At 43.9% G+C, this 18,634-nt stretch overlaps 1 protein-coding gene across 2 annotated transcripts in view; it reads right to left on the minus strand.

The window, feature by feature from the left end:
• LOC124609704 (proton-coupled amino acid transporter-like protein pathetic) overlaps positions 1-18,634 on the minus strand; it is a 328,159-nt gene that overhangs the window by 120,430 nt on the left and 189,095 nt on the right. For both annotated transcript variants that reach the window (XM_047140095.1, XM_047140094.1), the window contains exon 3: positions 18,492-18,586. In XM_047140095.1, coding sequence (XP_046996051.1) covers positions 18,492-18,586 — 95 coding nt within the window. The remainder of the gene's footprint in view (positions 1-18,491; positions 18,587-18,634) is intronic.

Raw genomic sequence — 18,634 nt, forward strand, 5'->3', positions numbered from 1 at the left:
TTTTTTTTTTTTTGTTTAGTCGTTGCTCTGTCCGATTAAGTATATATTTAACGGCGTACTTCATATGCGTAAAAATATAATACTGGGCTTTGTTAATTCGATTAAATAACTAGACGCAGTTTTGCAGAAGTATATGAAGAGCTATAGAGCTATCAGTTGTACGGACGATAAGCAGAAGACTTACCGGGAGACGAGGCTAGTGTCGCTGAACCACTATCGACAGTGTCATTGACCCTGACTCTGTGAGTCACTGTGGAGGGGTGTGGAATGTAACCTAGGGCACTGGTGCAGAGTCTGGTATTTAGAACCTGAACACAACGTCCTTCCCTTACCTTACCGGTTAATACGACCGTAGGAAATTTTGTGCGTCACCAGGACTCGAAACGGCTACCTCCTAATCAAGGGCCGCCGCAGGGGCATGGGACGCTACTTTGGCTGCTGAGGCTGGAGTCATCACTGCGTATGAACGGCGCGGTATTTTTCCCTAAGAGTTTGTATAGACTTAGATGGATTTCATTAGCTTTGTTTGTTAATTTTCGCGTCTTTTTTTTCATCAATAGGTCTGAAGACGACCGCATGTAGTAGCTGAGACAGATCGCATTTTAGTAACAGTAAATTTTATGCATTAACAGAAACTCGCAAATTTCGGATAGTTTCAGTTCAAATACATTCGGTAATCCTTGCCAAAATTCAGTGTAACCTTCGCTGTTTTGGTTTGATCTGTCATAGAGTTAAATATACAGGAAGTCAATTAGCCGGGAGCTAATCGCATGAAAGGCAAATGACACGCTAAGAATGGCTGGTAGAATCCCCAGGAAGCAGCCCACCCACGATGGAGACCCTCGATCTACCGATACCTGAATATTGTTCGTCAGTCTGAGACCAGTACCAGAAAGGACTGAACACCATGTTTCGTCACGTATTCGTTCAGTAAGCGTGACAGAAGGCTATTTTCTTTTTCAATCTCCGATCAGTTGTGAAATGGAAACTGCAGTGAATATCAAAATTTTGTTATTTGCAACGTTTAGCTACAGCTTCCAAATATTTCACAGCACTGTCGCAGCTCCGACTTCGACATTTATTGTAGCGTGGTACCAACTTTCCAATACCTCCATCGTTGAAGGCAGCCGCCTGTGGTTTTCGCCACTTCCATATGCTGGTCTGCAGCTCGTCTGTGCCAAAATGGTGTCTTAGAAGCTAGCGCTTTGTGTAAATAATCAGGCGAAATCTCTCCGCAGGCACTGCGCACTTGGTGGGAGACTTTACTGTTCTAAGTAGAGTTGCGGTCGACCGAAAATACTATGTGGTATTTTGGTACACTGCATAAATGACGTAGTATATAGTAGAATTACCAATAGGATTGATAGAATTGGTAGGGATGAAACGTAAAGGAATGTGTTAGAGAGAAACTGCGAGTCGACAACTTGTCTTTCTTTCTCTCCTTCTCTCTCTCTCTTTCTTCACATAGATTTGCACATCATTCAGTGCTACTCCATTGTGTATTTTGTATAATTCCGGAACACAAACTGCGTTTTATAAGTAATAAAATTGGTTAATTAGTTGATCGCGTAACTTCTGCGCTTTTATGTAACCAAAGAAATTAATTTTGATGCCATTATAGTTTAAGTGGACAAACATAAAAAGATATAAGCAATTAGTGTTGTTATTGTGTCCTGAACAGAACGCTCTTCATCATGATCAAAAGCAAGAGTTTCCAATTATTACAGGTAAAAGCGAAAGTTGTCTATGAATAACGGAAAAATATTTCATTTAAGTCCGACGAATTATTGAAACGATTTTTGACATATTTTTGTTTTACGTTAATTTTATTATTCTACCTTTTTGTTGCGGGAACTGCATTCTCCAGCGCTATATGATACATCTGTATGCTTTCCTTATTTTTACTACAACATCCCATTGTTTCACATTACAAATCAACAGTTTTGAAATAAAACCTGAATTAAAACATTGGCAATTTCAGTTTTCCCATAAATACTGTTTATTCTTAAGTGACAGGAGGATAACTATATAGAACGAAACTGTTCCGTGGGTTATGTTCAAATGTGTGTGAAATCTTATGGGATTTAACTGCTAAGGTCATCAGTCCCTAAGCTTACACGCTACTTAACCTAAATTATCCTAAGGACAAACACACACGCCCATGCCCGAGGGAGGACTCGAACCTCCGCCGGGACCAGCCGCACAGTCCACGACTGTGGCGCCCGAGACCGCTCGGCTAATCCCGCGCGGCGTTCCGTGGGTTACCTGGCCCCTTATACTTCCTCACGAAGTTTCTAGACGGTTCACCGTTTCTGATTTTTAGCGGAATCTGGTGAGACATTGATCGCATACGTAAAACAAGCGACCGTTATGAGGTAATGCCTGAGGTGCCGGACTTGTGGCCGAGCGGTTCTAGGAGCTTCAGTCCGGAACCGCGCTGCTGCTACGATCGCAGGTTCGAATCCTGCCTCGGGCTTGGATGTGTGTGATGTCCTTAGGTTAGTTGGTTTAAGTAGTTCTAAGTCTAGGGGACTGATGTCCTCAGATGTTAAATCCCATGGTGCTTAGAGCCATTTGAATCAACGCCTGAGGTACGCAACACACAAAACATACGGGTAACGCGGGTACGACCGTAACTGAGCAAAGCTACTAGGAAACCTACCGTAGTCCACGCTTACTTTTGGTGGTCTACCGTTGCCTACGGTAGTTTTACAACTCTAGTTCTAAGCATCTACATGTGCTCACTGTGAGCTCATAACTGAAAAGCGTGACGTAACGTGGTACACGAACTTACTAATAATACAGCGCAACACATCTGCACAAATGGTTCAAATGGCTCTGAGCACTATGGGACTTAACTTCTGAGGTCATCAGTCCCCTAGAACTTAGAACTACTTAAACCTACGTAACCTAAGGACATCACACACATCCATGCACGAGGCAGGATTCGAACCTGCGACCGTAGCGGTCGCGCGGTTCCAGACTGTAGCGCCTAGAACCGCTCGGCCACAGCGGCCGGCCCATCTGCAAAAAGCTTCACCGGATTTCGCGTCCGATCGGTGGCTGAAAAAATAAAATAAAATGTCCTCGTAACTCCAGTGGCTGGTGTTACAAGAGAGGGTTTGTGTATTACTGCGTGGTTTACTGGAAAATACCGAGAACATACTTTGCGAGCAGAGTCAACCAATATATCGCTTCCTCCTATGAATAACCCGCGGAAAGACCACGAAGGTTTGTTATGTCAGAGACATTCGAGCTCACACGGAGGTCTGCCAACAGTTGTTCTTCCCGCGCACTATTCGCAACTGGGTCAGAAAAAAGGGGGAAGTGACAGTGCAAAGCACCCCCCATCATAAACCGCAAGGGAGATGAGGAACCGATCGTCTCGCAGGCAGTACGAATGTCACGACAGAATAAATAATGTGGTTAGCAGGCAGTGCAGTAGCAGCCGTGTTGTCTTTGGCGTTATGCTGTGGTGGAGCGGGGAGACAGGGAGCGGGGCTCCTTGCGCGGGGGACATGGCTCGCGAGCCCGAGACGCTGCCAGGCGGTATCCTCGCCTCGTGTGTTGCGGCCCCGTTAGCGTGGCTGAAAATTACAGGTTGCGGCAACCACCTCTAATTCTGCGCAGCACGGCCGCGGATCGGAGGGCAGTCATTGCCAGCTGTCTCCAGTCTCGCCCGTGCGTCACTTGTGGATGATCGTATTGGCGAGACGATGCCTGCTGTGGCAACTGAAGCCGTGTACTACGCAGGTTTAGTATTACTGAGTCACAGACGGAATCGGTAAGCTCACACAAATACTTGGGTGTAACACCAGGTAGGGATATGACGTGGAACGCTCACGTAGACTCAGTCGTGGATAAAGCAGATAGCAGATTCGGTTTATTGGTAGAATACTAGGGAAATGCAGTCATTCTACAAAGCAGACTGCTTGCAGACCGCTCGTCCGAACCATACAGACTATTGTTCAAGTTAGTGTGTGGGACCCGTGCCAAATAGGAATAACAGGGGATATTGAACGTATACAGAGAAGGGCGGCATGGACGGCCACAGGTTTGTTTGACCCCGGAGGAGTTTCACTGAGGTTCTGCAAGAACTGAAGTGCCAGACCCTTAAAAATAGGCGGCAATTAATCCGAGAAAGTCTGCTAAACAAGTTTCAAGAACTGACTTTAAATGAGAGGATAAGATGAGGTTAATTACAGCACGCGCACAGACATTTGAACAATCATTTTTTTCACGTTACAGAAGTGAATGTAACGAGAAAAAGCCCTAATAACCGATACAGTGGAATGTACCCTCTGTCATGCGCTCTACAGTGGTTCGCAGAGTGTAGATGTAGATGTAAGCGCAGAAGTCTCTTTCCTTTGGATGCCGCTTATTTAATGACAACTAATAGGGTTTAGCTCTTGCTTCACCAGATAATTCTATTTATTTTTTACTTTTTTTCTTTTGAAAATTCTTACATTATGTACGTGACGATCATTGTTACAGCTGTGGTTTCCGCAGCTGGCCTCCAGCACCCTCGAAAGTGAACAAATGAATCCTGTAATGCGGCCCAAGGGGCTGCTGGTACTGGCTAGCGCCATACATGCATTGGACATCTCCTGCATCCCTATGCTGGAATGAAGAATGGGAAGTTTTTGGCTGTGGCGATGTTACACCAGTCATGATTTCGTAAATTGTATATAGGTATTTCTCTCTGTGCCCTTACTTTCTTCTCCAAGGACATATCTTGGCACTGGCAAGGGCAGCGACACCCCACGGCCCTCCCCAGAATAAGAAAATCTCTGAAAACCGAAATCGCATTCTACTTCACGGAAGACACAGACGTATCAGTTCAGTATGAGTTTGAAGAAACCCAAAACATCCCATGGATGGCAAGGGTGTCCAGAAGCTTTGTCATTGTTTCCAGCTCACCAGTAGCGTTATTGTATGTCGGATTTTTGGCCAAAAGATACATAGCAGTCATCGAACAACCCCAACATTCGCCTGATTTGGCGCCAGCAGACTTCATACTCTGCATCAAACTCAACCCTGGCTTTAAGGGTAAGCATTGTCAGGGCGTTAAATCGCTTGAATGGAATGTGAAGGAAGTTCTGAGTGGCATTACAGCCGAAACTAATATTTCACAACCTCAACTACCGGTGCTGCAATGTGTCCCGAATGAACGAATGCCCATTGAATAGTAATACAATAATCACTTTTTTAACAACATTTACTATTTTGTATGGAGGTAATCCCAGAACAAAATCGATATCCAATACTCCCTGTTCACAAAATGTGCAAAATAGCTATAAACGCAGGTTTTGGTGCTCAAGTTCTCTAGCTCCTTGTCATGATTAAAGAAAACTATGGAGACCTAAACCAGGTTGCCCGTTCCTCATGGATATGTAGTTTTGACTGGGTTGTTTCCTGATCGAAATTCGTTGCCTGGTTTCATTAGGTATGTTCTGCTACATCATTTTCGAAACTTTATTCGTTCATCATGTAAATACTCAGCATGAATAGTTTATTTGCAATGCCACTAGCACGTTTACAGAGAGACTGGATCTAGAAAGAGTTAATGTGAAATTTTAGGTGATTTGCTGCTTCGTATACTGACTGGATACAGTCCCAGATACAAGTAAACGCACAATATTGGCTTAAGTAGACTGAAAGCTGATCGCTTGTCTGCATATAACATGAATAACAAATTGGCAGACCTATTATAATTATGAAACACCTTTCGTGACCATGTACAGTGACGAGATTGGAAAATTATATGAAAACGTGTAGTGGGAAACACAAATGCTTCTTTGTTGTCAATTTCAAAAATGATGAGGGACATATCCTATCTAGGAAACAAGTATCTTACGTTTATCAGATACCGGTTGTCTGTCTAAGTCGAATTGAAAAAAGAAATTGGAGGCGTGCAGATAACAGCCCGTTTAGTTTCTGGATTGTGTAAACGCTGTCTGAGTGTTGCGGAGATACCCAACAGAAAAATTACAAGAACGAGGTCATGGCTACCATTGTATGATTTCAAAATCCTATGGGCGTATAAAACATAATTCTAAGAACAGATTAATCACCGCTGCGTATACACTGTGGAAGGACTACGACGAAAAAAAAAAAAAAACAAAAAAAACAAAAAAAAACACAGAAGCTGTATGAATGCATTACCATATAGATGACAGTTTCCCCGTTTAGCACACGTGGAAGAAAGTGCACTCTCCGTCATACACAATGATATAGTATGTGTGTAAGCCCGAATATGCAATGAATTCCTAAACGCTTTGCGTAATAAGTAGTCCCGTATGCGATGTTTCAAAAATTGTTCAAATGGCTCCAAGCACTATGGGACTTAACATCTGAAGTCATCAGTCCCATAGACTGAGAACTACTTAAACCTAACTAACCTAAGGACATCACACACATCCATGCCCGAGGCAGGATTCGAACCTGCGACCGTAGCAGCAGCGCGGTTTCGGACTGAAACGCTCGGTCACAGCGGCCGGCGCGATGTTTCAGTTAGGAGACACAACTTACTAAGGCGTCGTATTCGCTTAGTCACTTTGTAAAAAAAACTTGTTTGTTACCTGTCATTTCCTCCTGATGAAAGTGTTTTTTCCTTTACTTATCGTTTTAAATACATACATTTTTTTTAAGAAAGTGGAACAGTGAGCTGATCTGAAACAAGCATGAAGACAAGAGGAAGTAGGAGAACGACTCAATAACAGAAAGTAACACTTCCACAATGATTTGTATAAATCTTTTCAAAGATTTGTACGCTACTATTACATGGTTGTGGACTCTGCGTGGTATATACAAAAAGGAAGAACAAAGCTCTACAGAGTTCCACAAACCTGCCTCTATAGTTTCATTAGCGCCTGGAAGGCGGTGATAATATTAAAGTGCACCGTGCCATTAATACTGAGTTTGGCTTTAAAGCTGGGAAGATAAAGGACCTATTTCCACTAGAAGTCAAAGTCCACGTCTGCATGCAGGACTCTGTTTTCACGCTGCGTGCTGTCACGTATGCATTAGCTAGCCACGACAGACTTCGCTATTAGAAAGTCGTATAATGGGACATCTAAATTTAAACGCTACTTCACACTAGATTTTGTGGGACTTGCAACAACAGTACTGCGGCCTAATTTTTGGTCGGCTCGAGTTCAAAGAGCTGCCACCTTAGAGTCAGAACACGAGTGGGTGTAACAATGACACGGCGTGATTGTGAAGAGTAGGTCCAGCCACCGAGAAAACAGAGAAGATGGCCGTGGCTGGCGGAACTAACGACAGGTTCTGCCAATTACAGAGACGGTGGCGCTGCGAGTGCTTCAGTCTCACTGGAAGCCCGAGTCAAAGTACGCCTCTCGCCATTGAAGTTACAACGCTTGGAAGCATAGCAAGTATCGAATATCACTTATTGTACTTGTACGTTGTAGTAAGAATAATACATGATTAAATTTGTAGGTGATTAGAGGGTATACAGCGTAGGAAATTGTGCTAATGGCCTTGTCGCAGTGGTAACAGCGGTTCCCATCAGATCACCGAAGTTAAGCGCTGTCGGGCTTTGCTGGCACTAGGATGGGTGAACGTCCGGGTCTGCCAAGTGCTGTTAAGAAGCGGGGTGCACTCAGCCCTTGTGAGATCACTTGAGGAGCTACTTGATTGAGAAGTAGCGCCTCCTGTTACGAAAACTAACAACGGCCACGAGAGCGGTGTGCTGACCACATGCCCCTCCATAACTGCATCCAGTGACGCCTATCGGCTGAGGATAACGCGGCAGCCTCCCGAGGCCTGTTCGGATGGAGAGAGGTTCGAATGGTTCAAATGGCTCTGAGCATTATGGGACTTAAGATCTGAGGTCATCAGTACCTTAGAACTTAGAACTACTTAAACCTAACCAAACTAAGGACATCACATACATCCATGCCGGAGGCAGGATTTGAATCTGCGACCGTAGCGGTCGCGCGGTTCCAGACTGAAGCGCCTACAACCGCTTGGCCACAGTGGCCGGCTACGGAGAGAGGGGGCAGGAGGAAAATTAAGTACAGAGTGATGTCACTCCTGGCCATAAGCAAGCTGGGGGTGGAGTTGAACTAATCTTGGTCAACAGACGCAGGAACGCCGTTCCATGCTGCTTCCATTGTATGCCAGAGTTGTTCAATGGTAATGGCTGGCGAGTAGTGGTGTGTCAGACTCTAGGCAACCCATCAGCAGATGTTTTCAGTTGTTTGAGGGATCTGGAGAACGTGGTGGCCAGGGAAACAGTCGGACATATTCTGTATCGATATCGATAAGGGCAGGACGGGCATCATGCTGTTTTTCGCTATATTATTGAAAGATAACGCTACAGACACCTCGAAGATGTGGCACAGTCAACGGCGTCAATGCGCCAGAAATGTAACGGTTCTTGTCCAAATTACCAACTGTATCAAAAAGAGGTGTCAGTATTGTGTGCCCAGTGGCAGCCCATACACTCACGCCAGGTGCTGGGCACGTATGATGATGACGAATGCAATCTGGCAATGTGTGTTTTCCTGGGAGTCTCCACACACGTATACGTAGTTCGTGATGCTGTGCACAGAAGTGGGACTCGTCTGGAAAGTCACGATGCCACTCAGGTGTACTGCGTTGTGGTTGGGCGCACCACTGTCGACGCACCTCTATCGGCTTCCACGTCTAGGGTAGCCACGAAAATGCTCGTTGGGTTGACAGAGCGTGGTGCTCCAGATGTTACACTCGTACTTCCCGTTTGCTGCATAAAAAGGCATTTCCTTACTCGAGGGACGTGACATGGCTGTAGAATCGTGCACGACAGAGTGGTCAACATAAATGTCCTCTTGGGCGCTAGTCGCGTGCTTATCTTCTGAACCCATAGATTCCATATTCACATGACAGCTGTGGGTTCCCGGTTAACGCAGACAGTGATATTGCGGAACGATAAACCGCAGTCGCGATAGGCCATGATTCTGCACCGCCGAATTCCGACACGTGCTGGCCAGCGTTTCATTTTCTTACACGAGGCGTAGCACGATCTTCTCATGAACAGCCAACATTCAGATGCGACTTCCTTATACAAGGAATATAGATGGCGTTACTTCTAACAACTTCGTGCGGTGCCAACGGTCGTGACGCAATAGGTATACCGCTTTCCGTCAGATCACCGAAGTTAAACACTGTCAGGCGTCGCCAACACTTGACGGGTGACTGCCAGATAGGCCGCGCTGTCCGCACTTATCCCTTTACCTTCAAGGCAGAGGGGACAGGAGGGTGGTTGCGTGATGTCCCCGATCACCAGTCTTGGCGCAAATGCCCTGCATGAACTTATTAACCTCTGCCCAGTGTTGTGTGAAGTGAGGGCATGCGACGTTCTTGATAGAGAGCCGTCTATTGGAGAAGGACATTAAGTCGGCGGGAGCTTTGGTGCTATGTGCGGGCACTGGGTTATACCCCAATCATTCTCCCAACGTTATCCGACACCTACTCGGATTCATACTACACACACGACCATTAAAGTCACATACACTTAACAGTTCCACTTAAAACAACACGTAAGGCTCACACTTCGCGAAGGGTAGAAAACACCTTTCCAATTCAAGCGGCTGAACCTGTCCTCCGGGGTCTTCCAGCCAAACATGCCACACGATTTTTACTTCATTTTGTGGGTACACTGAAATGTAATTATTTGCATAAGCAAGTACGTAACGCATGTCATCCCAATTTGACGTCTGTTCCGTACCGCCTTCATGATGCTCTAAATGGTGCAAAAGTCACTACACATTTGTTATGTAATTTATGTTGATTTTTAAACATTTCAGCACGATACCGACCTAGCAACAAATTACAGTACACATCATTTCTTTTTATATTCAAACTGTTTCTTTCATCATAAATAGTACAATATTCAAACTGCTTCTTTCATCATAAACAGTACAGCGCTGAAGTCCACCTGGAACACTCGAACAAACTTGCGTATACAGCTCAGTGTTGTCATACAGACTGTGGAAGGCGTTCTCATTCTGACCAGTTAGCTCTTCAAGAGTTCGTAGTTTTACATATCAGTGAATGTTTAGTTTTACAAACCAATGACTGTTTATGTTTTAACTTTATTATTATTATTCTTTTATCCACATCACTATTATCATTATTACTGTTAGAATTCATTTTATCGCACTATTATCGAATGTATCGACCGTTTTCCAACATCAATGCAAATTTTTTCCCGCCACATCAACACGGTACATATTGTTCTTGCCCAGCAACGCTCCGAAGAACAACGCAACGGTGGTCGCGTAGCAAGTTCTGGACAAGGTGAGCAGGGCTTTACTCGTAAAGTTGTTTTTATCAAAACAACAGCAATATTGGTGTTCATAGAATGAAGGCTTTCACGACCGGATGACACAGCTGCTGGTAAACCTTTCGGGATGTGAGGTCATGGTCCAAGAAACTCTTCTGTTTCTGACGTTTCGTCCAGGACTGCGCTGGGCATCTTCTGTTCCTTGGTCGCAAAATTCTCTTTACCTCTTCCCGTGAGTAGCCATTTTTCTCGAAGGCCTGCTTCAAATGTTTTAAAATAATCAAATGGCTCTGAGCACTATGGGACTTAACTTCTGAGGTCATCAGTCCCCTAGAACTTAGAACTATTTAAACCTAACTAACCTAAGGACATCACACACATCCATGCTCGAGGCAGGATTCGAACCTGCGACCGTAGCGGTCATGCGGTTCCAGACTGAAGCGCCTAGAACCGCTCGGCCACACCGGCCGGCTCAACGGCGGGGAGAGCGGTGCGCTGACCACCTGCCTCTCCATACCCGCACGCAGTGACGCTTATAGTCTGAGGATGACACGACGGTCGGTCGTTGGGACTTCCGAGACATGTTCGGATGGAGTGTAAAAGTCGTACAAGAAGGAAGTTCTAAATCTCAATCCACTGCAAAAATCAGTAAAATTTTGAAATTCGCAAATATTGTATACCTTTATCGTGGCTCTACATATGTCAAAAATTTGTTTTTCATTTTGAATGTGGCGAGAGACGCGCTGGGTGTTTTAAGAAGGCGAACTTTCTGCGCCGGGTAAAGGCTGCCTTTGGTGTTCCGGCGGCGGAGGCAGACCATCCCGTCAGCTGTCAAGTGGCAACTGCTTCGAATCGCACTGTTGTGGAACGGACGAACGACACAGACGTCGGGCAGAGTCCCGTGGACGTGTTGGCGAGATTCGCCGGGCGCGAATGCCTACCGGTGGCAGTGCGCCCTGCCAGGCGACCCCAACGCCACGAACAGACAGACGGTGCTCTCCTGGCTGACGTACGCGGTGTGAGCCGCGGGGGCGCGCTGAGTCACCACGGTCCAAAACAGGAAGCTCTGAATCCACGTCGCGTCGACGTCGACCTCATTAGTGGCGGCGCGCTAGCTCACTGGCGGTTTGCTTCCGAAGGCGAACTTTTCTTTGCCGTGTGTCACCTGTTTCCACCCCATGGACTTGCCGAATTGGGCACTTACCGCTTTTCTGTTTTGAATCTTATGAATGATCCAGTTCTTCTTATTTCCGTGCTTGCTAAGATAATTGGAGAGAAATTCCGCTTTACACAAGACACCCTTGTCGTTTTGTTTTCACCCATAGAGGTTTCAGCACTTTTTGTACTATGTTCAATGTGTTTATTTGTTTATTTTCCTTCTGCAGAATTGTTACATGTTAACCTTTCGAGAAAATTTTGGTACAAAACATTTGTAAAATAAATGATTATTGTCAAATATTTTTCACAATGGTTTGCATACAGTACACAGTTGAGACATTGTGAGGGTACTGGTGTGTAGAATCTGTAAGTGGTTGTTCTTTGGAGGGCGACAATGCCCAATGGCGCAGAGTCGCAAGCAGAGGCAGTTGTTCAGAGGCCGTGGAAAGTGTAGGCTGCGTGAGCCAAAGGCGATTGCGTAGCGAAGGATTTATCTCTATGTTTAATAGCAGTGGCACACAGTTTCAACAATAGTGTGTTTAAGTTTGAGCTGTGTGATAAAGGAAATTAATTAAATTTTACCAGTTCCTAATGCTTCTCCTTCAGTTAGTACCACACCATTGCATTTAATAATGAACGAAGTCTCGATATACACGGTCAACTACAACGAGAGGATTGTGACATAATAATCATTAATTAACCCATATAATCTCCAAAGGAGAAGGGAGCTTATAACATGTATCATTGAGCTGGGGTATTATGTGTTGTTTATTTTCGATATGTCTATGGTTTCTAGTTTTATAGTGCATTTGAAAATGAAGTGTATGTATGCATACACATGTTTACACACATCACATGGAGCTATTGGATATTTATGCTAGTAGCTTTATTTCTACTACGCAATCTGCAGATTGCCACAACTAGAAATAAATCCATCCTGAGTATCAGTCGACAGCATCATAACGTACTACTAAAAGATTTCCAGCATCTTGTCCGTCTCTGGCCTTGCTAATTTATTTTGCGAGAACTGGATCACAGTGACTCGGGATCACAGTGACTCGAGAGCTCTAATATTCGGAGGAAATTTCCATTATTTGGTTCCGCAGTTTTCTGAAATGAACCTCCTAAGGCCAAGCCTCTTTGACCAAGAAACAAAGTCACGCCAAGTAAAACGAGAGTTCCCATGTAAGCGCCGGCCGGAGTGGGCGAGTGGTTCTAGGCGCTACAGTCTTGAATCGCGCCACCGCTACGGTCGCAGGTTCGAATCCTGCCTCGGGCATGGGTGTGTGTGATGTCCTTAGGTTAGTTAGGTTTAAGTAGTTCTAAGTTTTAGGGAACTGATGACCACAGCAGTTAAGTCCCGTAGTGCTCAGAGCCATTTGAACCAACCCATGTAAGCTGGCTACTCTACGGACGAACAAAAGAAGAACATTGATGAAGGTTTCTCGGGTCTCCAGCCGGGTGGTAGCGTTGATATCTCGCGACGTTTCGGGCAGTGTCATACTACCCATCTTCTGGCGAAGAGACCCGGCTGGAGACCCGAGAAACCTTTATCAATAGTTTACGCCGGGAAAGCCTACAGTCACATAAAAGAAGAACAGTATCTCTTTACTTCCGACCACTATGAACGTCTGAAATGTCAGGAAAACCATGAGTAATGTGTGACCCCTAGAGAGCCTGCCACCACTGCAAAAAAATACATTTCCATTGCCTTATCCATTGATCCACCTTACTCGGTAAAATCCTATGCCAGTTGAACGTGGCTTCGTCTCGTATGATACCGCTATTGATGAGATGTTAAGCTCTGAACGACGTTTACTTTGGATGGAAACGAAGCTTATATTCGGATGCACCCACATCTCCCTTCATATTCTGTCTCATTTCAAACGAAGAGTGACTGGCTCGACACCAGATGAAAAACACGCCATTGTAGGTGCTTTCCCTCTTTTATTCTGTGCCAGTAGTGGAGGAAGCGTTCCAGAGAATCATACTGTCGATAGCTGAGTGGGGAAAGAAATGAACTACGACTTGTCTACACCGGACACAGCGAAAGTATGTAATGCTCCCTGGGTGAGGGCGCTCGTGCGTTCAGATTCGTCAGTAAGAGTGCAAAGCTCTGGAGACGCGGCCTGCAAACTACTGCACCTGCAGCGCCGTACTGCTGTTCACAGTGAACAAAAAGTGTTCGAGGAAACGCTACTCTGCGTCAGTGTTTGCAATTCAAACCCCGTCGTCGAGTAGGACGGGGCCTTGACGCTTCTCAGACGCCAGGCAGAGTCTATTTTTAGCTGGTGGTTTGTCTGAGAGTTACTACAGACTGTTACCACCGGAGGAGTAAGCTAAGCGGCGTGCGAGGTATTCGCGCCGGGACGCAATTTCGTGTCTACCTATGGCGTGTGGACACGCTGAGCACTTTAATCGAAGATCACATTTTGAGCACAATTGAACCGTTCGAAACGAAATTTTACAGTATGTAAGCTAAAATGTATCTGTACTTTGGTACCTCCTGTGCAATAGTGGGCAACATTGCAGCTGTGTCTAATGAACATCCCGATACAACCATTATCCTTGCGATGTTTTTTAGCATTTACAAAACATATTTTCTCTGCGTTTGTTTGCGGATCCATTTTGATGTTTGAAATTTTATTTTTATTTTTTTTCGTTACATTTTTTGATTATCTGTTCCTTCATATTTTCGCTTTTTATCTGAAAACATTAATTATCTTATGTAAACTGTCTTGCTTTCTATACAATATATCAGCAACTAAACTTATCTTCAGCAAACATAAGTTATTAAAAATCCGTTATATAAAATTATATTTAAAAATTGCCTAACAAACTATATTTTACAAAATATGCTCATGAGTTAAATATTATTTTCTAAGTAAATATTATCTCCGTTAGAATATATCGAAATTAATGAAAGTCTGTGACTTGTTGAAACGCAGTACCGTTGTATGCTTTGGTAGCTCTGAAGTTCGTGCGTAGAGAGAGGTAGTAGTCATAAGGGAGTCTGTTTCAAGTGATGATATTGGGCAGAAGTAGGGAGGCAAGCCTGGGACCTTTACTCAATGCAATTATGTAACACATTTTGTAAAGTTTGGAAGATGTATAAAAGTGAACAAACTGAAGATTTGTTCTGAACTTGATCGCATGAAATATATGGAACTGTGAATTTTGTTCAGAAAAATGATCTGCAACCTAAGCCCCGCAAAGTGAACAAATCATATCTATGTCTATTTCTTTATCTTTACTTGGACTGTGGGACTCGGTTGTTTAGAAGGGTTACGTTCGGAATATACGCCACGAGCTTAAGATTCACATCTAGAAACAGCTCTCAGACGACCTCAAACTATTCTCTGACATGAATAGACCGTCTAACTCACAGACTTGTAGACTGAATGAAACATTTTCAGATAATAGTTGACACATATGTTCATACACTGTTTACCGATTAGAGATCCAATCGTATTAAAACTGTGTTTAATATGACCCAAGATGGTAGGTGCTGCAGAGAAAACAAAAAGGCTTAGAATACGCTTTCCAAAGAAGCGTAACTCACAGTTATTTAATTTCAAATAACTTTAAAATGATGCAAGACATTCGAAATTATCAAGAAAGTTCATGTAACGTACAAGGAAAGACGGGTAATATACAATATGTACAAGAAACAGGATGGAAAATTAAGAAAGTATGACGAAGAAGAAAGTCCTCAAATTAGGAAGAGTATAATACAGGGATGTAGTCTTTCGCTCCTGCTGTTCATTATACACCACGGAGAAGCAATAACGGATATAAAAGAAATGTTCAGGAGTGTGAGTAAAATTCAGGGTGAAAAGATGTCAACGATAAGATACTCTGACGACATTGCTTTTGTCAGTGGAAGGGAAGAACTATTACAGGTCCTGTTGAATGGAGTGAACGGTATAATGTGTACTGAATATGTATTGAAAGTAAACCGACAAAAGACGAGAGTAATCAAGAGTAGCGTAAATGACATTAGCAATAAATTTAAGATCAAAACTGATGACCACGAAGTGGATGAACTTAAGGAATTGTGCTACCTTGGAAGCAAAAACACGTGACATACGAAGCAAGGAGCATATCAAAAGTATGCCAGCACAGGCGAAGGGAGCATTACTAACCAAAAGAAGTCTACTAGTATTAAGCATAACCCCTAATTTGAGGAAGAAATTCTGAGAAGGTACATTTTGAGCGAAAAATTATATGGTAGAGTATCATGGACTGTGGGGAAACCGGAAAAGAAAAGAATCGAAGTGTTTGAGATGTGGCGCTGTAGAAAGATGTTAAAAATTAGTTGGACTGATAAGATAAAAAATGACGAGTTTTTTGCAGAATCGACAAATACGGGATCATATGAAAAACACTGACCAGAGTAACGGACAAGATGACAGGACATGAACGAATAACTTCCATGGTACTTGAGAGAGCTATCAAGGGTAATAACAGTTAGGAAAAAGAGATATTGGAAAATATGCTGCAAATAATTGAGGATAATGTTCGCAAGCGCTACTGTGAGGTGAAGAGGTCGGCACAGGGAGAAATTTGTGGCGGGCCGCATCCCGAAATCAGAAGATTGATGGAACAAAAATAATATTATACATTTTTACAGGAGTTGTATTGATAGGAGTGGGTCGGTTAAGATACCTATTACAGGCAATCCGAATCTTGCGTGAACAACCGTGGAGCCAATGCAACAATCTGGACAAAGATGTAATGGCTGCGGTTCAGAAGATTTGTCGAAAGACGAAGCGACAACTCAGTCGGCATAAGATGGTCCTTGGCGTTATCACAGAGCTAACCAGATGTTACGTTTATGTAGTGGTAATGTCTTCCAAAATTAATGACTAGATATCAAAAGAAAAATATGCCCTCTTAAACGGGATAAAGTGTACATAAACGAAAAAAGTGTATCTCGGTCCGTCGTTAAAACGTTCAGCTACTTTAAATGGTTTTTACGGTTGTTTCCCGTAAGTCTGTTGCACACTGAAGTCTACTACCACTTTATACGGACGTTGATTGCTATGACAAATTGTGGTCGTCAACGACTATCCCAAGCAGTCGCAACACGCCGATATCCCATCGCTTGCAGAATCTATGTGTGGCGTCCGAGTAATGGCTGATTACCTACCTACCTATCCGTAGATTCTACGAGCTTCGGACGGAAAGTACCAAATCACGTCCATAGCAATTTAGCCGCAATAACGACAGTAGACGTATTTGCTTACTGCCAAAATAACTGTAAGAACCACGGTTCCTTCGTAATGGTAGATGAGCCAGTGTCTGCAAGAGCTCAGCCGGCCGAAGTGGCCGAGCGGTTCTAGGCGCTACAGTCTGGAGCCGCGCGACCGCTACGGACGCAGATTCGAATCCTGCCTCGGGCATGGATGTGTGTGATGTCCTTAGATTAGTTAGGTTTCAGTAGTTCTAAGTTCTAGGGGACTGATGACCTCAGATTAAGTCCCATAGTGCTCAGAGCCATTTGAACCATTTTTTGCAAGAGCTCAGAGATAGCGTGTCCCATGCCCTGACAGCCAGAACTGGACCCTACTGTCGCGCCGAGACAGATCGAACAACTTCGTTCGCTGTGATTCAGTACAGTAGCTGTATCTGATTCAGTTACCACTGACTGCATTACTATTCCGGTAATGGCATCGGCATTACCAAAATGTATTCTTAAAAGCAGTTTCCCTTCTGCCTTGTGCACTCCAGTAACCAATGGTAAGAAAAAGGAAACGCAGTAAATCGTCCATAAGTTTCTGTACCTACGCTAGTAAGTATTTCATACACATCAACCATTACACGTTTCCCGTTCCAGATTGTGCTTCCGGCTCTTGTTAAATTTGTGACGCTTAGTTGTTACTAAACCGTACAGCATACAACTGACCATCCCTCTGACTTTTAGTGTGTTGGCGCATTTTTAATATTTTCATTTTCATTACAGGTTGTCTCACATGCAACATTTTCGAAAGTAATGATTCACAGAAACCCAGCGCCGGCTCCTGAACAGACGAAGTGCTAAGCACATTATTGAATTTCATTTACTCAATGCCGGCCGAAGTGGCCGTGCGGTTAAAGGCGCTGCAGTTTGGAACCGCAAGACCACTACGGTCGCAGGTTCGAATCCTGCCTCGGGCATGGATGTTTGTGATGTCCTTAGGTTAGTTAGGTTTAACTAGTTCTAAGTTCTAGGGGACTGATGACCACAGCAGTTGAGTCCCATAGTGCTCAGAGCCATTTGAACCATTTTTTTCATTTACTCAATCAGATGAGGAACAGGATAAATCATGCTGATACTGACAGAGATGTTTACATCTTTTATTGTTGAAAATCTCAATGTAGGATCCATCTACATCTCTGTTGTCAGTTTCATTTCTGCCACACTACGATTCTCTTCCTGTGCTTCGACATACTTCATAACAACATGAAGTTTCTATATGGAAAAAAGCAGATTGTGTCCTGGAGGTAACATTTCCTTTAGTCGAATGATAGGGTACTGTCTCTCAGTTACTCATTTCTAAATCCCTGTAGCTTATCAATTTCCTGACAGACGTATTCTTATTAATAAGCTGCAGAATGAACAAAGTTTAGGTTTATCTATTTGCTGATCACTCTTACGAATGAGTTGTCTTTGTCGTCTCTTACGTCGTTTCTACTTCGGCAGCATCTTCTCTCAGTATATTAGGTGGGACAATTTTTGACCCTGGTACTGTACGTGATTAACCGAAACAGGGTGTACTTGCTATGCTCTTTGCTACATGATGCTCTTTCTTAGTTTACACAACAATGCAAGAGTTTTGAACAAAGCTAAAAGAATGACGTAGCGTGTAAGACAAGAATATCTTAAACCTCGGATTCGAGAAATACCGAGACGATTGCGTTCCTTCTGAGTTAATTGTGGGAAAAGAGCTGAACATTGAGGGATATGTGGCATTTTATGGACTTGTGAAGAGACTTTGCAACCAGCAGGAATGAGGCGAGGCGGAAAAGGCGAACATGGTGTCACGGTGGCAGGTGTACTCACTTGCCAGTGTACGCGTTGTCCTTCATGTCGGAGCCGTCCTTCGGCAGGAACTCTTCCATCTCCATGGCGGAAGTGTGGTTGTTGGCCACTATGCCCTGCAAAGAGAGTGGTGGGACACCATTTTATCACCAATATATAAAAAA

Source organism: Schistocerca americana, chromosome 1 (genome assembly GCF_021461395.2).
Source record: "Schistocerca americana isolate TAMUIC-IGC-003095 chromosome 1, iqSchAmer2.1, whole genome shotgun sequence".
Lineage (NCBI taxonomy): Eukaryota > Metazoa > Arthropoda > Insecta > Orthoptera > Acrididae > Schistocerca > Schistocerca americana.